At 42.7% G+C, this 24,229-nt stretch overlaps 1 protein-coding gene across 1 annotated transcript in view; it reads left to right on the top strand.

Annotated features, from left to right (window-relative positions):
* Positions 1-965: 965 nt before the first annotated feature.
* EIF2AK3 (eukaryotic translation initiation factor 2 alpha kinase 3) overlaps positions 966-24,229 on the top strand; it is a 79,079-nt gene continuing 55,815 nt past the window's right edge. The window contains exons 1-2 of the mRNA XM_043468772.1: positions 966-1,481; positions 16,797-16,926. Of these exons, the coding sequence (XP_043324707.1) occupies positions 1,171-1,481; positions 16,797-16,926 (441 nt within the window). The 5' untranslated portion in view covers positions 966-1,170. The remainder of the gene's footprint in view (positions 1,482-16,796; positions 16,927-24,229) is intronic.

Genomic DNA, 24,229 nt, shown 5'->3' with positions numbered 1-24,229 from the left:
CTTGTCACTTCACTCATCTGCTCAGGAATCTTCAGGGTGTCCGGAACCGCTGCATGGAAAGTTCTACTGCCTTGGCCAAGCATTCAAATCTCCAGTTTGGCCTTTTGTGGTTTTCTCTCTTTCTTGCCCTGTTAGTGAGCTACAAAGCATGGCAGACCAGGATCAGAAGGCTTGGATGAAAAGTCATGGTTCTGTAAATAACTCCTTATGTGACTGTAGACAAATGACGTAAGTGCACCGGCCTTGTGCTCCTTCTCCTTTCGAACAAGGAAGGGGCGTGTCGGATAGACTAGATTGCTGTAGGTCACCGAAGAAATCAGCATCTCTAAACAAGCCGTAATTCCCAGCCCGATGGCTGGATCGTCTCCCCAACTCACGTCACCCCTTCCACTTTCAGGAGCTACATGTTTTGTGCGGTCACTTATTTTTCCTGCTCTTCTTCTGGCTTTCCAAACGGACCAGGCTTTACAGAGATAACTCCTTGAAGATCGGCCACCTCCCCACCACCAGGGACTCGCCTTTCACTCTTCCCTTCACTTGGGACTGTCCTCTCCGCAGTCAGAATCCGCCACGTAGTAAGTGCTGCTTCCAACCAATCAAGAAGAAATTATCTCAGACTTTTGAAGGACAGCCGCTTCCACCAATGATCTTTAAGTATTCTCTAGCGCCTCGCTTTGAGGGGCGAGGCCAATCAGCACAATGGCCAATCTTCTCTGGGGAATGGTGTTCTGGGTACTGCCAAATCAACCAATCAGGTAAAAAAACTGCTTGGAGGGGCGTTTCTCATTGGTAAGCTCGTCCGGAAGAGGGCGGGCCTCGGGCTAAAGGCAGTACAATTTGATTGGCAGCTTTGCTGTTGACAACCCGGGAGAGCCCACCTACTCCAACAAGACTAGCGTCGGTGCCCAGAGTGGCAGAGTCTGCAGCCAATCAGCGAGCAGATGCGCGGAAAGCTCGCTCAATGGGCGATGTCCGAGGGAAGCTGTCACTCAGGTGGCGCTGGCGGAGGCCGGGCTGAGACGTGGCCGAGAGAAAGCTGCTGGACTTCCTGACCGTCTAGGCGGCGGCGGAGTCCCTAGCGCGTCCTCGCCTTGGTCGGGGATTCTGAACTGCGGGAGAGGCGGGCGCCGGCGGCTACACCTCCATGCCGGCTCGCGGGGCGGGCCGCTGATGGAGCGCGCCACCGGCCCGGGGTCGCTGGCACGGGCGCTGCTATTGCCACTGCTGCTGGGGCTCGTGGCAGGGACAGTGGCCGCGCGGCGCACCTCTGACCTCCTCGCACCGACAGCGGAGGCGGCGTTCGGCCTGGGGGCCGCGGCGGCTCCCACCTCGGCTACGCGGGTGCCGGCGGCGGGCGCCGTGATTGCGGCCGAAGTGACGGTGGAGGACTCCGAGGCGCTGCCGGCGGCTGCAGGCGAGCAGGAGTCGCCGGAGCCGGAGCCGGAGCCGGAAGAGGAGCCCGATATTCGGCCATGCGGCAGGTAAGGGGCGCGGGTAGAGCACCGGGATCACTGACCCCCTGGAGGCGACTTGTTTATGCGCGTGCGCCGCGGAGGATCCGGGGGCCGCGGTCCCCCCTCCTCCGCGACCTCTAGCTGGCCGAGGACCGCTGGTGACCTGGGGAAGAGATCGGTGCCGCCTCTCCATCCCCTGGACCAGAGAAGGGCCTCACTCTGCTCCCTGGCGCCCAGTTGTAGTTCCCTAGTACGAGCAGCATCCTCGAAGGTACCTGGAGGATGCTAGGAGAACGGACTGCGACGTGGGAAAGAAACGTTACTTTCTTTCTTTGATTGCTTTCGAGCTTTACTCGTACCCCAAGCAACTTACAGCACCCCCCCATCTTTTTTTTTGTTTTTAATGAATTACCAATTTTCTGCTAGTGTGACAGCTGTTTGGGGAAAGAACTTCACAAAGAGATTTCAACATTAAAAAAAAAAAAAAAATCCCTGTAGTGCCCACGCACCAAGGTTGAGGTCAGTATTTCTCTAATTGAGATCTGTGGAACACCTGCATCAGAACCGCCCGGAGATGCTGGTGGACCGTACAGTTTTCTAAGTCCCATTCCAGATTGACTGGATTAGACTGCCTCAGGGTAAGAAACTGGGATCTGCACATTTAATACGCACTGCAGACAATTCTTGAACACACTGAAGTTTAGAAGCTATGGTTTTGTTTGTTTGAATTTCGGCAGTTCTTTGATATTTAGAGGGTTTACTATATAAACATTTAATATAGGGCTGTTTTGGTTGAATTGTTTCATCTCCTTAAAAACGTTTCTTCAAGATACATGTTTTAAAGCACTTTTCATGGCTGGGCACACGTGTGAGGCATTTTAATGGTAGATTATTTCGCAGATGGCTAACCTTAGCACACCGGAGGAGAAAGTGAGATCCCATTTAATGGATGGAATGATAACAGGAGCATTAGGTAAATTAAACCAGAGGGGGTTACTGGATTAGAAAGTATTTTAAGTTTAAATGTAATAATGACTAGATTATGACAAATTAGGTTTAATTTTTCAGTTAAATATCAGAGCTTTGATCTGTATGCCTGGGTGAGGGCGCTAAGTCACTTCAGTCATGCCCAGCTCTTTGTGACCCTATGAACGGTAGCTCGACAGGCTCCTCTGTTCATGGCATTCTCCAGGCAAGAATACTGGAGTGGGTTGCCATGCCCTCCTCCAGGGGATCTTCCTGACCCAGTGATTGAACCCACCTTGGCAGGTGGGTTCTTTACCACTAGCATCACCTGGGAAGTACTAAGATTTTAGAAACACCCTTTGAATGTTTATATGTAGATGATTTCAAAATGCCAAACATTTGACAGAATTTTCAGAGGTTTTGCTAATGAATTAGCTATCCAGAAAGAATGTTTTTATTTATCTTAAACTTCTGAAGCACTTGCCCAAAGTGAAGTACATAAAGTAGAGTGGTATGTTTCATGTTTCTTAAAATACAGATCCACTAGAGCAGGTGTTTGTGGTGCTTAAAAGGCCCCCCCACGATACCCTGGGGTTACAGAGGTTAGGCAGTTAGCCCCTGTCCTCCAGCAAGAGGTGCAGTCCAGCAGTGAGGATTAAATAAGATGACCTGTAATGACATTATAGGGCAGAAGCCATGCAAATTAAGTGCTCTCAGTGTCCCATGTTTCTTGTGGGCAGTGAGTGGTACTGGGGTGAGGTTGGAAAGAAGACAAGAAAATACTCTGGCAGAATGAGTTGCTTCCTCAAAAGTGGGTAGAAATGTGGTGAGCAGAGCCTGGACTTGAGGACACAGTGAGGGGCACGGAAGCTGTGTGTTTAGGGAGGGCTTCCCAGGTGGCACTAGTGGTAAAGAATCAGCCTGCCAATGCAGGAGATGCTAGAGACGTGGGTTTGATCCCTGGGTCTGGAAGATCCCCTGGAGGAGGGCATGGAGCCCACTCCAGTATTTTTGCCTGGGAAATTCCACGGACAGAGAAGCCTGATAGGCTGCAGTCCCCAGGGCCCCAAAGAGCCGGACACGACTGAGTGCATACACACACACCCATTATTTTGTTTGTATGCATTTGTGTGTATGTGTGCATGTGAGTGACCTATAGGCACAAAAGAGTTACAAACATACATACATGTGTGCTGGGCAGGGAGGGGTAGAAGATAAGGCTAGAAAAATAGGTTGCAGCCATATTGTATATATACAGCTGTATGCTAGTAACATCATCATCACCTGGAAATGTTAGAAATGTTAGAAATCCAGAATCAGGCACTGCTCAGACCCACTGAATGAGTATCTGCATTTTAACAAGATCAGCATGCAGTTCACATGCACTGTAGTTTGTTTTCGGCTGCACCCCTTGGCATGTAGGATCTTAGTTCCCTGAATGGGTGCATGCTGAGTCACTTCAGTCGTGTCTGACTCTGTGACCCTATGTACCGTAGCCTGCCAGGCTCCTCTGTCCATGGGTTACTCCAGGCCAGAATACTGGAGGGAGTTGCCATTTCCTCCTCCAGGGGATCTTTCCATCCCAGGGATCGAACCTGTGTTGTTACATCTACCTGCATTGGTAGGTGGATTCTTTACCTCTAGCGATACTTGGGAAGCTCCCTTAGTTCCCCAACCAGGGATCAAACCCGTGCCCCCTGCAATGAAAGTGAGGAGTCTTAGCCACTAAACCATCAGGAAAGTCCCCCACACACTACAGTTTGAGAAGTGTTGTGTAGAGTATCTCAAATGCCAGACTTGATCTAAGCTTGTATTTAGGGACCGTTTCTCTGGCATTACCGTGTACATTAAAAAAACTTGAGGTGTGGAAACCAGAAGGAGCATGTTATGGCAGTGCCCATGAGAGGTGCACTGTCCAGTGGATAGAGAACAGAGGAGGTGGAGATGAGAAATTTCAGGTGGAACCTTGGTTCTTGGCAAACAAATTGATTCCTCCTCTCTTGGCACCACCGGCTGAAGATGCAGATGGGATGTCTAAGAAGTAGAGCACAGGTGGAAAGTGGAAAGATTAAGGGGAGCAGAGAGGAAAAGGTAACTGGTTGGTGTTGGACATGGTGACTTGGCAGTGCTGGCAGGATGTCTAGAGGGAGAGATTAAGTAGGAAGTTGAATGCCTGCAGGTCGAGAGATGTCAGGGTAAATTGTTGAAACTGCAAAGAGGAGCTTGTGATAAAAACTTCAGGAAATGCCCTTTATGTTTTGGAGAGATAAGCCGGCAAAGGAGACAGGTACAGCTGGCCAGGTTGTACAGGAGGCATAGGGTAAGGACTGAGAAGATGAAGGTAGTGGTAAAGATCCTGCCTGCCAATGCAGGTGGATGTAAGAAAGGGTTCAATCCCTGGGTCAGGAGTGACAACCCAGTCTAGTATTCTTGCCTGGAAAATCCCATGGACAGAGGAGCCTCGCAGGTTACAGTCCATAGGGTTGCAAAGAACTGGATGACTGAAGTGACTTAGCAAGAGAGCAAGCATACCTAAAGAAGGGGTTAAAGATTCATCCTTTCTGGGAATTCCCTAGTGGTTCAGTGGTTAGGACTCTGAGCTTCCATTGCTGGGGGCATAGGTTCAGTCCCTGGTTGGGGAACTGAGATCCTTTAAGCCACGCTTCACGGCTCCCTGCTCCCCCTGCCCCCCAAAGAAAAGATTCATCCTTTTGGCCCCACTTCCTCAGTCCCTCACTGTTAAACCTATTGGGATCGCTGATTTTCTTTATACATTCGGAGAGTGGGAGCTTATATAGACAGGTTGGAAAAGGAAGGAATAGGAGAGGAGGCGAAAGTAGTTGGCAAGCAGAACTACTTCTTTCTCAGAAAGAAAAAGAGTGAAGAGAGGAATTTCGCCTGCCAGAGAGTGAGAGATCTTTGGCAAACAGTATTGGTTAGGATAAGATGGGCTGGGGTTTAGGGGTCTGCCTAGTAGCTTAAGATAGTACGGAAAGTTTGAGAAACCTTGAGTAAATTGGTAGAATCAGCAAGAGATAAGCATGTAGTTTGTAAAAGACTTTTTTTTAAGTGCGCTACAGAAAAAAGTGAGAAAAAAGAGAGAGAGAATATCAGTTCTGTAATAATAAATCAATATCCTGTTTATTTAAACAAGGAAGATTAGGGGAACAAATTTGGATTAACCAAGCGTTTATTGCAGATAACTGTGAAGAACCATAGTCTTTGCAAAACTTTTTAAAAGTAGGAGGTGGGAAATTGAGATCTTTGTTTTTACAGGTTGTCTTTTATCTCCCAAGAAGCAGAATGCAACTTGCTCATTCTTTTTTTTTTTTTTCTCTTGATGGACTTTTCATTTTCTTGTGATGGAATTTTCAATCTAAATGCTTACTCTGCATCTCAGGCATGTAAATGAGTGAATAAATAATTTTTTTTCCCTTTAAAAAGTAGCTAAAATGAACTTGTTTTTCTTGTAGCAGTCTTGTTGTCAGCGGTTCTTCTGGTGAATATTACATTTAGTTGAAATTTAAATGAGACGGTCATTGCAGAGTGTTGGGAAGAAGGTCAGACTCTCACCTCACTGTTCAGTTTTATGCATGCATGTTGGCGTTATATGATGAGTTACCAGTTTTCTGACTTCAGCACAAAAAGCAAACTGCAGGATGTCATTTGGCATTCTTGTGATGGGTTGAGCATCCTCCAATTGATATCTGACAACCTTGGAAATTGTAAAGCACTAGTTTTAGCTATCACACCAATTTTAGAGGCAAAGTTCCTTTTGCCTCTGATTCCCCTCTAACAAAAGTATCACTACATTTGACATTCATTTCATCTCTCATACTTCTTTAATTGGTACATCTGTAAACTGGAATTTTTGGATTTAATGAGTTGTAACAGGAAAACACTTCCCAAATGTAAGATGATTTAATTTCTCTTTATTTTTTTCTCCTCTCTATCCTTTACAAGCTGATCTGATCTGAATCAATGGTTTAGAAATCTAGTCTTCCTCAGATTTTCAAATTCATAATCAAGCCTTTTTTTCCCCAACTAAAATGACCATTGAATAATAGAATTACAGGATACAGTGTTAAAAGGAAAGTCAGTTATCTGTTCACTTTTCTGACCCCAGACTTTTTTTTTTTTCACTTATTTAAAACTTTTTATTTTGTATTGGGGTCTAGTCGATTAATAATGTGTGACAGTTTCAGATGGACAGCAAAGGGACCTAGTCATAGATATCCATGTATCCATTCTCCCCCAAACTCCCCTCCCATCCAGGTGCCACATAACACTGAACAGAATTTCATGTACAATGCAGTAGGTCCTTGTTGCTTACCATTTTAAATATAGGACTATGTACATGTCCATCCCAAACTCCCTAACTATCCCTTCCCCTCGGCAACCGTAAGACCCCAGACTTTTAAAGTTGACTAAGAATCACACTGAAAGAAGAATTTGTGCATAACTTTCAAGGCAGGCTATAAGCCAAAGTAAATATACCTGGTGAGTAATGGATTATCCTTCCTGTCCTATAATTGTCTTTTTAGTGTAATTGACACCTGGACTCTGGCTTTGATATTGACAGGGTTGAAGAAACTGTTCTGTGTTCACACTCCTGGGCGCAGAAGGTGACCTGTCTTTATCACCAGCTGTAAGCTGTGGCTTCCACGTGGTCCTTCATTCCATAAATACTGTCTGGAAACTCCATCGGTTTTTTTTGTTGTTTTTTTTTTTGGTAAGATAGGAGCTGATTGTTTATTTTTATTACAAAATGTTTTAAAATGCAGAAAGGAAAGCTGGTAGATTTTAGAAATAAGTGTGAGGGGGGAAATTTTTTTTTAAGTTTTTCAGAAAGAGACAGACTTAAGAGAACAAATTTATTATGATTGACGTGGGGAGAAGGGGTAGTTAGGAAATTTGGGATGGGCATGTATACACTGCTATATTTAAAATGGGTAAGCAACAAGGACCTACTGTATAGCACCTGGAACTCTGCTAAGTGTTATGTGGCAGCCTGGATGGGGAGTTTGTAGGAGAACGGATACATGTATATGTATGGCTGAGTGCCTTCACTGTTCACCTAAAACTAACACAATATTGTTAATTGGCTATGTGCTAAATTACTTAGCTGTGTTGGACTCTTCGTGACCCTTTGGACTGTAGCCTGCCAGACTCCTCTGTCCATGGGATTCTCCAGGCAAGAATACTGGAGTGGGTTTTCATTTCCTCCTCCAGTTAATTGGCTATACCCCAATACAAAATAAAAAGTTTAAAAAACACTGTTTTAATGTTTTCCACCCTGTTCTATTTGTCAATAACCATTTTATTTAAAAGATTTCATAGAAGAAAGCAAAGTGCTTCAAAAATGTTTAATTCTAATTAGAAATGGATATCTGCTTCCCTCACTTGGTTTATGACATTGAAAACTTAAGAGTATTTCTGTAAGGCTTAGCTGATATGTCAGAGTTATATAGTCAGTCATTTTTGGCACTATATTTGTTTATATTGGGGGCATGACTAGTCTTGTGACAGGTTTAAATAAAGGAAGTTTAATCTGAAGATTTACTTAGTAGGTGAGGACTACGAAGTAAAGCCCAATTAATATATTTGTTTTTCTTTTTTTCTTTTTTTAATATATTTGTTTTTCAGCAAGAATATATGCTTCCTTGAGTGAGAGCATATGTTTTAGGTAGAGGATTCTTGGTTACATTAAAAAAAAGCAGATTTAACCCAATCACATTTTTAATTTTGTGACTGTTTTTTTTTTTCTATGAAAGGAAATGTGCAATTTTAAAATAAGCAGTTGTTAACATAGAAACCATTCAATCGCTAGAACTTTCTACTGTCACCTACTTCTGTTTCAAATGGGAAATTTATTCAGGCCAAGTTACTGTATGAAAGAATTCAGCATTTACTTATCAGACTCTGATAAACTTAATTATAAATAGGCAGGGATTCTAGGTGATGGACGTTGGAGCAAACAAAATTTTTTAAAATTGGTATTCATTGTGGCCTAAGAGCATTTCTGCTCAGTTAAGGGCATAATCAGAGCAGTAACAGATGTGTGACATTTTGATGAGATTTCTGGGGGAAATAAAAGCTGCACATTATAGTAATATAGGAGTCGCCACTTATGCAGACACATAGTTAACAGAATAGTTGAATTAGAATTAAAAAAAAAAACAAAATTTATGCTTCACAGTTCTGTCCAAAACCTCTTTTAGGTGCATGACCTTAGCCAAGTTGCATCTTTTCACATCTTTCTCAGCTCCTTTTTTGTTTTATGTGAGTAGTAGTATCTGCCCCAGCAAAATTTATTCATCCAACAAACATTTACTGCCTCTTACTAGGAGCTCCACACTATTGGGTGCTGGGGATGGATACATGGACTGTCCTTGAGTCCAGGCCTGAGAGGGAGCTACATGTGTTAAAGAATTAACTGTGCTGAAATGGATGATAATGACATAAGAGGAGTTTGAGAGCGAAGAGAATGGAGACGTCAAGTGAGCGAGCCCTTGAACATGAAGTGTCAGGGAAGGTCTCGGCTGCTGGGATGATGTGAGCACCGGCTCAAAGCTGTGGTTGCCAAAGCAGGGGACCCTTATGTACTTGCTTGTCGGGGAGCCAGGAGATGGGTTCCATGTTTTCCAAATAATATAAGGGAAATTGGCCATTCACTGAGGAGAAGGCTAATTAAAAAGGCAAGTTTTCTCAGTTTTGCACTGGAACTAAATACCAGACTTAATTAGTAATATTAGCTCTTTCTTTCCAGAAGTCTTGAATATTTTGATTAGTACTTAAATAGTTTCTCTGAAGATAGGAAAATTCATTAGAAGTGATATTTGGGGGATGTATAAAATCATTTAAGACACGAGACAAAAAAAAATAAAGAAAAAAAGACGTGAGACAAGAGCCAAGTTAACAAAGGAACTTTGTTCAAAGAGTTAGAAACCTAGGTTATGCCAGATTATGTGTGATACCAAGTAGTGTGGCCTTTAGTCAGTGGGCACAGGGAGCTTTGGAAGTTGATCAGATTTCAGTTATAGAAACAAAACTGTCAGAAGAATAGAGGAAGGAAGAAGCCAGAGGCAGGAAGTCTTTTGTTTGTTTGTTTTGGGTTTTGTTTTCTGTTAATTTTTTTTAGTCTTTTTTTTTTTTTGGTTTGTATTTGTATAGGCTGGATGTCTTTAAGATGTTCTAATGCGACATGCGAATCTGTCATAGAACAAGGGCAGTGAGACTGAAGAAGAATGAAAAGATTTAAAGGAAGCTTGAAAAACAGATCAAGAGTACACGACTGTTGTTTAAATGCAGGGGGTGAGGGAGGAGGCAGGTTTCATTTCTGATATGGATGTTCAGTGATAGGGTGGATGCAGAAAGCCTGGGGAGAGAAGGGAAGCTTTCTGAACGCGTTGTGGTGATGCCTTGCTGAAAATGCTGAAGTGGGGTTGGGAGAGGGATGAACTGTAAATACTACATTAGTTTAGGGATCTGTCAGATTACACATACAGTAAGTGGCGACTTTGGATAAAACTAGAACTCCTCGGCCTGCTTTTTGGAGATTGAAAGCTGTCAGGATGGCAGGTGAGGATGGGGGCAAGGACTGGTCTAGAATGGGAGACAGCCAGTATTCCAACTTAGGGCTTCCCTGGTGGCTCAGTGGTAAAGAATCTGCCTGCGATGCAGGAGACATAGAAGACACAGGTTCAATTCCTGGGTTGGAAAGATCCCCTGGAGGAGGGCATGGCAACCCACTCTAGTATTCTTGCCTGGGAAGTCCCATGGACAGTGGAGCCTGGTGGGCTGCAGTCCATAGGGTTGTAAAGAGATGGACACGACTGAGTGACTGAGCCCTCACACTGTGTCCCAGCTACCATTAGAGGGACAAACCTGATGAGGGGAGGAGACCTGGCCATCAAGTCGAGGTCATTGCGAACCTTTCTTGAAAGGGGCTTTGAAGAATCACGCTATGAGTGAGAGAACAGTGCTTGCTGTTGAACCATCCAAACAAATGACTTTGTAAACCAAAGTAGCCTGTAAGTGAGAGAAATTTCTAGAGTTTGCTGTTAGTGTTGATCAGTAGGCCATCTTCATCCAGGTAATGGATTATTATTATTTTTATTATTTTTTACTCCCAGGCAATCACCCTTTGAGGTAAATCACTCTTTGCCAGACTGGTCTTATCTTGAGACTCACCTTGGGTACTTGTTAAGCCACCATCTCTGAATCCCCTCTGCAGAGGGAACCAGTGAACCTTTACTGGTTTTTAACAAGCTCTCCAGATTATTTTGGTAATCAGGTCAATTTGAGTTATGCTGAGCTGGTGAAATCGTCCTGTTTTATCCATGAAAAAGCAATTTGAATGGAGCCATGAGCAGAACAACAGCAGGGCCATGGGGATGGGTACACAGGGTTGACTTCAAAGCTCTTTCCACTGGAAATGCTGCCTGTGTAGTTTTTTTGATTTTTAAATAAGTTAAAGAGTTTTTCATCTCGTTCATAGAAACTGCCAAATAGAGTAGATCATGGGGAGATAAACGGCCTTAGATTCTCCGTTTTTTTGTTTTTTTGTTTTTTTTGAGGAAAGGGAAGGCCTTGATGTTTGTTCTAAGTGCTGTATCTTATTTTGACCTCTGGTTGTTCTGAATTCAGCTGGAGGGACTGTTTTTCCAGCAGTGTCTGTCTCCTTCATGTGGCTCTCAACCAATAGTATGTCAGAGCACCTCTCTCCAAGAATGTGATAAGATGTAACTGTCTCAACTATTAACTATCTCTTTGCCCTCCAGCTGTTACTCATTTCCAGCAGCTGCAGAAGGGAAAGCCCTCTTCCAGTGATGTGCTTGAGACAGAGCCCATAAATTGTAGCAGTGGGGATAATGAATTTTTTTTTTTTTTTTGACATCTGACATGTGCTTCCCAAGTGGCTCAAGTGGTAAAGAATCCACCTGCCAGTGCAGGAGATGCCGGAGGCACAGGTTTGATCCCTGGGTCAGGAAGATCCCCTGGAGAAGGAAATGGCAACCCATTCCAGTATTCTTGCCTGGGAAATCCCATGGACAGAGGAGCCTGGCAGGCTATGTTCATGGGGTCGCAAAGAGTTGGCCATGCCTGAGCGTGCAAGAAGAATTGACAGGGTTTGTTATGGGAATTTCTGTTATTCCCATTAAGAGGAGTTAAAAAGAATTAAGGATATACCATTCAAATCTAAGAACCAGATTATACTAAATATCAATGGCCAGTTTAAGAGCGTGATGTACTTAATTGTCCCTGCCTGCATGTTTTTCTTTCTTTCACTTATTGCTTAAATTCACATATACCCTCTAGATCCAGTTCATCATCTGAAAATATCTTGTTTATTTTAAAAAGCAGAATCTTTACATAAGACATATGCATCTTTAAAAAAGAAATGTTTATTCTTGGCTGTTCTGTCTTCGCTGCTGCTTGGGCCTTTCTCTGGTTGTGGTGAGCAGGGGGTTGCTCTCCATTTGCGGTGCTTTGGACTCTCACTGTGGTGGCTTCTCTTCTTGTGGAGTACGGGCTCTAGACACGCGGGCCTCAGTACTTGTGGCACACAGGCTCAGTAGCTATGGCTTGCAGGCTTTAGAGCGTGGACTCAGTAGTTATAACACATGGGCTTAGTTGCTCTGTGGCATCTGGGTTCTTCTCAGACCAGAGATTGAAACCATACAGCAAAGTGACTCAATTGAAAGTACGTAATATACTCTATTTTATATATATATATATGTATATTATTTTTCATATTCTTTTCCATGGTGGTTTGTCAGGTATGAATTTTTTTTACCTTTCATTATGATATAATTTTTTGGCTCACTGTATCCTTCTCCATCTCCCGGTAGATCTCTATAGAATGCAAGATAATGTGTGGGGAAGGAAGTCCAATTGTTCCTTTTCTTTTGGTTTTTTATTCTAGTTTGTAGTATGGCAAAAATGTTTATTTTCATAAATTAGGCTAAGAGTTACTACTTGAACAATTCAAAGTGAAAATTAGTGTATAGATAGGGAACTAAATTAAATTAACACTTTTATTCACTTGATAAATTTATTCATTTGCTAAATGAGTAAGTCCTCTGAAAGGTTTCAAAGGAGTTTACTTGAACTGGCTTGTCTTATTTTCTTTGAAAGGTTTCAAAGGAGATTACTTGAACTGGTTTGTCTTGGTCAACTTGTAGCTTTACTTTGAATTTGTATATATCATATATGAAGTAGAATAGATAAAAGTAGCATTTTATAATCCAAGCCAGGAGTATAACTGTCTATGTTTGGAATTTGTGTCATCTTCGAGGAGTAGACAAATATACCTAACAAATTCCCAGAAAGACTGTTCTACACATCTTTTCATTCCGCAGATATTTGTTGAGAGCTTGTCATGTATCTGGGGTATATGTTCCAGGATGTGAAGGAAGAGCAGGTACAAAGACCTTGAGGGAAAATTGCACAAGATGTGTTTGAGGAATTGGAGGACTCAGTCTGCTGATATTGATTTTAGGTATGTGAACTCTGAGAAGCCTGTTACACAGTCTGAATCTGGCAGGCAGTTAGATATGTATCCCCAGAGTTCAGGGAAGGGGCCTGGAACCAGAAATATAAATTTGGAAGTTGTGAATGTATGTCGTTATTGTTGCTGCTGGCTGCTACTGCTAAGTCGCTTTAGTTATGTCTGACTCTGTGTGACCCCATAGATGGCAGCCCACCAGGCTCCTCTGTCCGTGGGATTCTCCAGGCAAGAATACTGGAGTGGGTTGCCATTTCCTTCTCCAGGGGATCTTCTCAACCCAGGGGTCAAACCCACGTCTCCTGCATTGCAGGTGGATTCTTTACTTTCTAAGCCACCAGGAATAGATGATATTTTAATCTAGGAGAGCACTAAAGAAAAGTACATGTAGGTAGAGAATATTTTTGGAGATAGGAGAGATGAGGAGCAACCAGGAAATGAGACTGAGAAAGGAAGCATAGAATGGAGAAAAAATAATTAGAATGGTGTCCTGGAAGCTGTGTGAGGGTGGTTGATGGAGGATGAACAACCAGGTCCTAATATATGTGTTATTCACTAAGTGGTGTCCTACTCTTTCCGACCCCATGGACTGGGGCTTGCCAGGCTCCTCTGTCCATGGATGGAATCCTAGTGTATAACACAGGGTTATTCAGTTGCTCAGTCATGTCTGACTCCTTGCAACCCCATGAACTGCAGCAGGCCAGGCTTCCCTGTACTTCACCATCTCCTGGAGCTTGCTCAAACTCATGTCCATTGAGTTGGTAGTGCCATCCAACCATCTCATCCTCTGTTTTCCCCTTCTCCTCCTGCCTTCAGACTTTCCCAGCATTAGGGCCTTTTCCAGTGAGTTGGCTCTTCACATTCAGGTGGCCAAAGTATTGGAGCTTCAGCATCAGTCCTTCTGATGAATATTCAGAACTGTTTTCCTTTAGGATTGACTGGTTCGGTCTGCTTGCAGTCCCAGGGACTCTTGAGAGTCTTCTCCAACACCACAGTTCAAAAGCATCAATTCTTCAGCGCTCAACTTTCTTTATAGTCCAACTCTCACATCCATACATGACTACTGGAAAAACCATAGCTCTGATTATATGGACCTTTGTTCGCAAAGTAATATCTGCTTTTTAATATGCTGTCTAGGTTTGTCATAGCTTTTCTTCCAAGGAGCGAGTGTCTTTTAATTCATGACTGCAGTTACCATCTGCAGTGATTTTGGAGCCCCAAAAAATAGTCTGTCACTGTTTCCATTGTTTCCCCATCTATTTGCCATGAAGTGATGGGACTGGATGCCATGATCTTAGTTTTCCGAATGTTGAGTTTGAAGCCAGCTTTTTCACTCTCCTCTTTCACCTTCATCAAGAGGCTCTTTAGTTCTTCTTAATGTAACACAGGGAATTACATTCAATATCCTATAATAAAGCAAAATGAAGAAGAATATGAAAAAGAACATAGATATATGTAACTGAATCATTTTGCTGTATACCAGAAGCTAACGCAACACTGTAAATCAGCTACAAGTTTTTTAAAAAGTGCCAATAAACTAGAGGGAAAAAAAATGTAGCTGATAGAGAGCAGGAGAGGTGGCTGGTCATGTGCTACTGGATGGTCAAGTGAATGGAATTTGTCAATGTGAAAGGCATGGATGAGTCCTATGAGAGCCTTTTCAATGGAGGGGTGGAGGGAAAAACTTGGTTAGAAATAGTTCAGTACAGGAATGGGGGAGAGGATTTGGAGACTAAGACTACACAACAACTCTTTCAAGGAGCTTTGTTCCAAAGTGGGGCAAGCAATGGATTGGAAGCTGGAGCATGGAGAGTTAATCTTCATGTTTAATCTGGTTTGGTTTTTAAGTTGGGAGAAATAGTAGCAGGTTTGATGGCTGGGGGTGGGGAGTGCTGTGTTAGTTGGGAAATAATTGATGTGAAAGCAGGAGGAGAGATTTTGAGGAATAAGTCCTCATATATGCATGGGGAAAGTACCTGTTGCCTGAGTGGAAGTGTTGGGAGTGGATGGGAATGTGGACAATTCACTTGCAGTACTAGGAGGTGAGGGGGATTTCATGGGTCCAAGTGCTGATACATAGAGAGATGGGATGGTGGGGTCTCTTGATTATTTGTTTTCCTTGGTAAACACCTGTCTAGGAGGCCTAGCCCCTGAGTTGCACGAGCTTGGAAGAAGTAGTGGAGGAAGTTTGAGGACAAAGGCAGAATGAAATAGTTAACCTAGGGCAGTGGGAGAGGATAGACTAGGGAGCCATATTATGATTGTGGAACATCATTTGTAGTCCTTTTGACGTTGATGGTAAATGAATAAAAGTGATACCTGTCAGCATGGTTATGTCTGTCTGTCTTCAACCACACAGATGCAAGAGGGAGCAAAGGCAGACAATTGAGTTTAACTCGGGTTGGAGTTCTGCTAGTCCAGTGTGATGTGTAGGAGAGGAAAAAGGGAGTTGAAGGCATGAACAGGGAAGTGCTTAAAATGAAAGATGTGGAATTTAAACTGGATAAGAGGAACTTCGCTGGCAGTCTGGTGGTTAAGACTCAGCATTCCCAATGCAGGGGTCCTGGGTTCCATCCCTGGTCAGGGAGCTAGATCCCACACTCGGCAGCAAAGATCCCTCATGTGAGAACTAAGTTTTATTTACTTAGTAAATAAAAACTATCTTGGCTTTAAGGAAATAAAGTAAATAAAAACTATCTTGCCTTTAAGGAAAAAACAAAAACAAAAAACTGGATAAGGACAAAGTAAAGACATAATGGTGGTGAAGTTCAGGGTAACAGTGGTAGGATCAATAGCTAATAGATTCTGGTGGGGTCAAAGAAGTAGAGGAGGTGAGCTGAAAAGAGGAGTTGGTGGCTTAGGGTTGGATGCTTAACATTTCAGTGGGACAGGGAAGCTGTGATAGATAATGACAGTGTCTTAGGCTCTGATCATGGGAATGACTGGGGCAAGGTAGACAGATCTTGAAAACCCACAGAATGTGTTAATATTGACAGTGAACCAGGAGCCCAAAATTTCCAAGGAATGGAGCCAAATGACCCAAAGATCAAAAGATAATTATTAGGAGGGGTAATGGATGGAGTGATTTGATCCTGAGGGTTTTTAGAGAGGAAGGAAAGAAAATAGTCTAGAAATGGTAGCACGGTATGAGGACTACACTTACCCCATCACTGGACCTGGTAAGGGTGATGGAGAAAAAAAATTCTCATAGCTTCTGAAGGAGTGTCTTCAGGTTTCTATTAGAGCAAAAAGGTGAGTGGACATTCAGGGGAGGCTGTTTCAGGGTAAAGGCTTCAGGAGTTGGGGAAATACAAGAGTAAGGGACAGAAGAGGGTATGTTGAGTTCCAAGTGGGGATTAGAGTGTGGGGACGAGGAGTGACCTTGGACTCTGGGGCTTTTCATAAGTGGCACAAACAGAAAAAGGGCATAGTGCAGTTGTCTTGGAGGGCTCAAGACAAGGTGAAAAGACTGCAGGTGTCACGGGGATGTACCCCTGCTCCCTGCCCTTACAGATAGAGGCCTGGGGAGAAGCTGGTTTCTTTCTTCATTCTTTATTGGCTGCACTGGGTATTTGTTGCTGCCCTTTGGCTTTTCTCTAGTTGTGGTGCGTGGACTTCTCCTTGTGGTGGCTTCTCTTGTGGAGCACAGACCCTAGAGCTTGGGCTCAGTAGTTGTGGCACATGGACTTACTTGCACTGTGGCGTGTGGGATCTTCCTGGACCGGAGATCAAACCCATGTCCCCTGCACTGGCAGGTGGATTCTTATCCACTGGACCACCAGGGAAGTCCGGGAGAGGCTGGTTTCTTTTGAGTGTGTGCCTTTGGAATCTTTTTAACTCTGTCCTTTTCATTGTGAATTTTACAGATCATTAGTGATCATCAGCACTTTAGATGGCCGAATCGCTGCCTTGGATCCTGAGAACCGTGGGAAGAAGCAGTGGGATTTGGACGTGGGGTCTGGTTCCTTGGTGTCATCCAGCCTTAGCAAACCAGAGGTGAGAATTTTCTGTTATGTGTTGACAGGAAAACTTAGTTAAAATGAGCACTTGCTGCTGTTACTAGTAGATATTTGCTTATAGGACTGGGGCTCAGGAGCTGGTCACCTAGGTGTGGGGGGTGTCTGTCTCTAGCAAGCTGTGTCCCCTGGAGGCATTTGCTTAGCTCTTCTTTCCCTCAATTCCCCCTTCTGTAAAATGAGGTGGATGATGTCACCTACTTCTTAGGATTGTTTGGGGCCTGAAATGAGTTAATCGTATAAATGAGTAATTGAGGATACTATCTGCTATACCAATAAAGCTCATTAGCTGTAACATGATCATAATTTCTTCTTCCTAACATCATCATCATCACCATCACGAGGTCCCTAGGAATAATAAAACAAATGTAAACAACTGTGTTTTAACAGTTGGAAATACATGTTGCAAAACCCCATAAATTATTCCCTATGTGTTCCCTCAGTTGTCCATCCTAATTTTGAATATAATTCATCTGACATTTTCTTTGAGTGTAATTTTAGACAAATTGGATTATTTGCAGTTAGCTGCTTTCAAAACTTTTCTGGCACATGACTCCCAAACTTGCACAGGTAACTTAGCCCCTCAAGAGCTTTAGCATCTGCTTGCGTAAAGTCACGACATTGCCTACCTTGATGAGCGGAGCAGGTTAAGGAGAATTAAATGACAGAAGTTTATTTTTCTGACCTTTAGTCTAGACTCAGATGAAGTCTCTCTCCTTTTCTGGCACTCTACCCTCTTGTTTAAATCATTTAAAACAGGTCCCTCTTTTGAGTTATGACTGCTGACATAGAAGCAGTCATCTGTTTTCTAGAACATTCTCAGCCTTTTACCTTGTTCTTAGAGGACAATCACTAGGATACTCTTCCTCCTCCTGCCCCCACCCCCACTCTTTTTTTTTTTTTTTTTTGCCTCACCTTGTGGGATGTGGGATCTTACTTCCCTGACCAGGAATCAAACCCAAGCCCCTTGCAGTGGAAGCATGCAGTCTTAACCACTGGACAACCAGGGAGTGTTAGTCTGTCAGTCATGTCTGACTCTTGGTGACTTCGTAGACTGTAGCCCTGCCAGGCTCCTCTGTCTGTGGAATTCTCCAGGCAAGAATACTGGAGTGGGTAGCCATTCTCTTCTCCAAGGGATCTTCCCCACCCAGGAATCGAACCCGGGTCTCATGCATTGCAGGCAGATTCTTTACTGTCTGAGCCACCAGGAAGGCCCCTCTGGAGCACCAGGGAAGTCCCCCTTTTTTTCCCCTTTCATTATCAATCTTTCCCTTTCAGAAAGCTTTTAAGCTGGTAACAAGTTTGGGAAAAACCTAGCATGAGGGGCTTGAGAATGACCTGATTAGTGATGATGGAATAACTGCTATCAGTGACCCCACTGCTCTCTAGAAAACCCAGGTTGAATTGTGTTCCGGAGCACCCAGGCAGATACTTAGGGAGATGGCACCGCCCAGCCTCCACGCTTGCTGTGTGCTGAGCCTTGAATAGACTTTCAGAGTGCCTGCTGCTTATCCAGCAGTATGCTGAAAACATCTGTTGAGAATCGTGAACTTCTCTGTTGTGAATTATTAATATAAAAGCACTTTGATTATAAAGTATGTTACAAATTTTGAATCAGGTGCAATAGTCAAATGAATTACTACCCAGACTGAAGAGTCGTTTATTTGTGTCCTCCTGGGATAATGCTTGGGCATGCACATTTTGCTTTATTTTCAAACTAGACATGAAAGATGATGAGCAAAATCAGAAGACTGTAAGCTGTTTACACCTGAGGTAACATTCTGGTGTGTTGTAGTGGTGTAAAGCATGTGTACTTTTACAAACTAAAATATGCATACTTACAAAAAGAGAAATTGCATGTTATGACAAATAGTTGTGATAACCTGGGTACCATTGAGTGTGTTTAAATTATAAGCAACTGGTCAACCTTGAAGCTTTTCTTACTATAGCAGTTATATTAGCTATTTTTAAACTACAGTTTTCTCACTGTCCCTACCATTTTCTGTGGCTTATTAGGGCTCTCTTGTTTTTTGTTTTGAAATTTATATATTTTAACTGGAGGATAATTAGTTTACAGTATTGTCATGGGTTTTGCCATACATCAGTAGGAATTAACCGTAGGTGTACATGTGTCCCCTCCATCCCGAACCCCCCCCCACCTCCCTCCCCACCCCATCCCTCCAGGTTGTCACAGAGTACTGGTTCTGTGTGCCCTGCTTCAAATATCAGACTCGCACTGGTTATGGGACTCTCTTGTTTTAAATGTCATGTTTCTAGTTTAATAGAAGACAACTTGATTTTCCTGTATGCTTCTGCCTTCAACATGTTGCATTGTTGTTTTGGTTGAGCTATATGATGAAGAAAATCCACAGGTAGTTGGGAAAAGATTTTTTTAGTAGCCTTTTCAGATAATTGTGATCATTCTTTTTTGGTTCTACACAAGAACAGGTGAAAGTTTCTGGAAGGTTAGTTGCCCTATGGAATCTGAAATCATATCAATGAGCAGTTGTACTCTGTTCCAGTAACATCCATTGGCCTGTCTTGCTTTTTACTCATGCATGATCTTCTAACATCATTGGGAACATATTGATTCATTGAGTTACAAAGATCTTGCAAATGTTGACATATTTCCTTGCAGAATGTTTTGTAAAGTCAAACTTTTTATTATCCCCACCAATCTCATGAGAAAATCCTTTAAATACTGGGAAGCTCACATGGGAAGATACAGCTTTTACAAGATTCTCATTTTCACTTGGCAACTTAGATTTGATCATTAACATAGTCAATTGTTTTCCTCAAAGTAAGAGGTTCACTTTGCTTATTTTTGAGAAAACGTCTGCCAGATACCCAAGTCTCATAATCATAGCTTTTCTCTCAGTTTTTCAAGTAAAAATGGAGCTTTGTGAGCAGTGCTGCTGGTTCAGCTCAAAACTCAGTCTCACAAGTGCTTTTTCTCAAAACATGCTTCCGTGTGGCTGAAGTCCTTCATGTACACCTCCTGGTTGGTTGGGCAGGATAGTAGAAAGGTATGTATTTGGGTCACAACTTGATGAAATTAATTTTTATTGTTTCATCAACACTCTTTTTTAACGAAATTTATTTTTAATTGGAGGATAGTTGCTTTACAATATTGCGATGGTTTCTGCCATACATCAACATGAATCAGCCATAGGCATACATATGTCCCCTCCCTCTTGAACATCTTTCCCACCTCCCTTCCCATCCCACCCCTCTGTGTTGTCACAGAGCGTTGGATTTGAGCTCTCTGCATCATACTGCAAATTCCCACTGACTATCTCTTTTACATATGGTAATGTGTATGTTTCATTACTGCTCTCTCAACTCGTCCCACCCTCTCCTTCCTCCGCTTTGTTCATAAGTCTGTTCTCTATGTCTGCATCTCCACTGATGCCCTGCTAATAGGTTCATCAGTATCGTCTTTCTATATTCTATATACATGTGTTAATATATGGTATTTGTTTTTCTCTTTCTGACTTACTTCACTCTGTATATAGGCTCCAGTTTCACCCACCTCATTAGAACTGACTCAAATGCTTTCCTTTTTATGGCCGAGTAATATTCCACTGTATATATGTAGCACAACTTCTTTATCCATTCGTCTGTCAGTGAACACCTAGGTTGCTTCCATGTCCTAGCTATTGTAAATAGTGCTGCAATGAACATTGGGGTATCATCAGAACATTCTTGAATGAAACTTTTTTTCTTCTATTTTGTCACAAGTGTGTGACAAGTGAAGATTCCAGGACTACAAATTTGGTGCTAGATTTAGGCTAAAGCACCAATTTTAGTTACTGTTGCTTCTACACCATAAATGCAAGTATCACCCCAGGGAAAGGCAAACAGTACCACCTTCTTATGAAAACCGCTTGACCGTCTGCACTTGAGACAGAATCCACAGACAGTGCTTTGAGACCAGCTGATCTAATATATAATAGAAATATTAGGAGAGTATTGGTAAGGTTATAAACATTAACAAGGAGAGAGAACTGTATTGTGAGCTTGGGTCACTTGTTATTCAGCAAGGTATGTGTCGCTCATCATCTAGAAGTTATGTTCAGAAACTGGACAAAACACCACTAAAAGGGGAACAAAAACTGCTCTTTGAAATGCCCCAGATTGGATGCTTAGCATGACAATACTTTTCTGAATGCATCTGATAGACTTTTTTATGGCAGTCCTTAGCTTTTAGGGAGAAAAATTAATTTTCTCTGTCTGAAACCCAGCATTTGCTAGGGCAGGTAGTGTAGGGAGAAGGACTGGGTGAACCCAGCAGGCAGAAGGAACTGGTGGGGAGATGTAACAGGAGCCACTCAGCTGACAGTAAGTCTCCATTTGTTGACTCCTCTGCTGGAGTGTCAGTTCCTCCATGCTTTCATCAGGAAAGGTATGGTATGAAGGTGAAACAGATTAAACCCAGAAGACCAGAGAAGATGTATTCTCTATGCAGTGATTATGTTTTATTTATTTATTTTTTGCTATTTGTTTATTTATTTTTGACTGCACTGGGTCTTCATTGCTCTGTGGACTTTCTCTGGTTGTGGTGCACGGGCTTCTCACTGCAGTGACTTCTCTTATTGCAGAGTCCAGGCTCTAGGCACACGGGATTCAGTAGTTGCGGCATGTGGGCCCTATAGCGCAGGCTTAGTAGTTGTGGTGAATGGGCTCAACTGCCTGATGGCATATAGAAACCTCCTGGACCAAGGACCAAACCTGTGTCCCCTGCATTGGCAGGCGGATTCTGAACAACTGGACCATGAGGAAAGTCCTCTGTGCAGTGATTATTAAGTGACTGATTGATCTGATGCTTCCCAGGTGACTCAGTGGTAAGGAAACTTTTAAAGTTACTAGTGCTAGAGGAATTGGTTGTGAGTCACATGTACTTTTGCTTGAATAATAGAGTAAGAGCATCACAGGGAGTTTGTGTGGTGTGGTGTATGCACCAGGATTCAGGGGCTAGTTCTAGTGGATACGCTGCTGTTAACTGGCTGTGTGACTTGGCTAAACTATTTCGGTTGTTGTGGCTGTTGTTCAGTCGGTCAGTCGTGTCTGACTCTTTGTGACCCCATGGACTGCAGCATGCCAGGCTTCCCTGTCCTCCACCATCTCCCAGAGCTTGCGCAAACTCATGTTCTTTATTTCAGGAGAGCTTTAATTTCCTTCTCTGTAAAATGATGGATAGGACTAAATTTCTTAAGATTGTCCTAACCTCAGGGCTCAGGTACCATCAAATACATGAAATACCCTTATAAATTATCTAGAGGAATTTTTTCACTTCCCTTTTTAGTGCCTTTAAGGATTCTTTTAAAAATAGCAAAAATTCATGACCGTTAGGTACATGTCTCGTTGCCTCTCAACCTGCTCTGATGATGCCCTTAACCTTTTCTGACTCAAAAGGCATATAAAATAACTTATTATGTTGTTTTAGTCATATTTCAATTATGTTAAGGAAAAAAATAAGTTCCCAGAGGATAAGAGAGATTGATGGTTCCATTAAAAACAAGGGTTTCACGTTATTTTTAGAATGAATTGTGAGCTGCAGGAAGGTTGAGGTGCCTTGGGACAGAGATCTAATTTGCCACTCTTTCCTCTTGACTAGGTGTTTATAAACTTCCTCAAAAGAATAGTGATATAAACCAAGCTAAAACTGTGTGTGTGTCTGTGTGTCAGAATGAATGATGAACCTAAAATTTACTCTGTTAGCTTTAGCAGATGTGCTCCTAGGTTCTAAATCTAATACTTTCTTTAAAAAATTATTTATTTTTAATTGGTGGATAATTGCCTTATAGTATTGTACTGATTTCTGCCCTGTATCGACATGCATCAGCCATAAGTATACATATGCCCCTCCCTCCTGAACCCCCCTTCCACCTCCTATCCCATCCCACCCCTCTAGGCTGTCACAGAGCCACAGTTTGAGTTCCCTGAGTCAGACAGCAAATTCCCACTGGCTATCTATTTAAATCTAATACTTTTGACAGTAGTTAAGAATTTTGTTTTTGGTTTTCAGAAGGACCACCTGAAATCCAATTTGCTTTTCTCTAGTGATTTATATGCAGAGTCAAAGCACTCAGGAGATTTGGCCATGGTTCTTCCCTGATGGTTTTAAAATTTTGTTTTGTGACATCAGTTCAGTTCAGTCACTCAGTCGTATCTCTTTGTGACCCCATGGATGGCAGCACGCCAGGCCTCCCTGCCCATCACCAACTCCCAGAGTTTACTCAAACTCATGTCCATTGAGTCGGTGATGCCATCCAACCATCTCATCCTCTGTCGTCCCCTTCTCCTCCTGCCTTCAGTCCTTCCCAGCATCAGGGTCATTTTCAAATGAGTCAGTTTTTCACATCAGGTGGCCAAGTATTGGAGTTTCAGCTTCAACATCAGTCCTTCCAGTGAACACTCAGGACTGATCTCCTTTAGGATGGACTGGTTGGATCTCCTTTGCATGGTTTTTCTTTTTTCTTTTTTTAAATTTAAATTAATTTATTTATTTAAATTTGAGGCTAATTACAATATTGTAGTGGTTTTTGCCATAGATTGACATGAATCAGCCATGGGTGTACATGTGTTCCGCATCCTGAACCCTCCTCCCACCTTCCTCTCCATCCTGTCCTTCAGGGTCATCCCAGTGCACCAGCCCTGAGCACCCTGTCTCATGCATTGAACCTGGACTGGAGATCTGTTTCACATATGATAAATATACATGCTTCAATGCTGTTCTTTCAAATCATCCCACCCTCGCCTTCTCCCACAGAGTCCAAAAGATTGTTCTATACATCTGTGTCTCTTTTGCTGTCTCGCATATAGGGTTGTCATTACCATCTTTCTAAATTCCATGTATATGCATTAGTATACTGTATTGGTGTTTTTCTTTCTTACTTACTTCACTGTGTATAATAGGCTCCAGTTTCATCCACCTCATTAGAACTGATTCAAATGCATTCTTTTTAATGGCTGAATAATATTTCATCTTGTATATGTACCACAGCTTTCTTATCCATTCGTCTGCTGATGGGCATCTAGGTTGCTTCCATGTCCTGGCTATTGTAAACTGTAGCATGGTTTTTCTTTGGGGTCTCTGGATGGCATTAGGATCATAGTTCACCAAATCTAAGTAGACATCAGATTCTTGAACTAGCTGCTTACTTCTCTGTTTTGAAACACACTTATAAATACAAAGACCTTCCTTATCTGTATTTAGAATGCATATTATAACTGTGTATTTATAGCTAGTCTGTCCTTAGACAATATCTTTACCTTTTCTT

This window comes from Cervus canadensis, chromosome 5 (genome assembly GCF_019320065.1).
Source record: "Cervus canadensis isolate Bull #8, Minnesota chromosome 5, ASM1932006v1, whole genome shotgun sequence".
NCBI classification, from domain to species: Eukaryota; Metazoa; Chordata; class Mammalia; order Artiodactyla; family Cervidae; genus Cervus; species Cervus canadensis.
The sequence above is the reverse complement of the archived record's forward strand: the minus strand, read 5'-3'. Positions and strand labels throughout refer to the sequence as shown.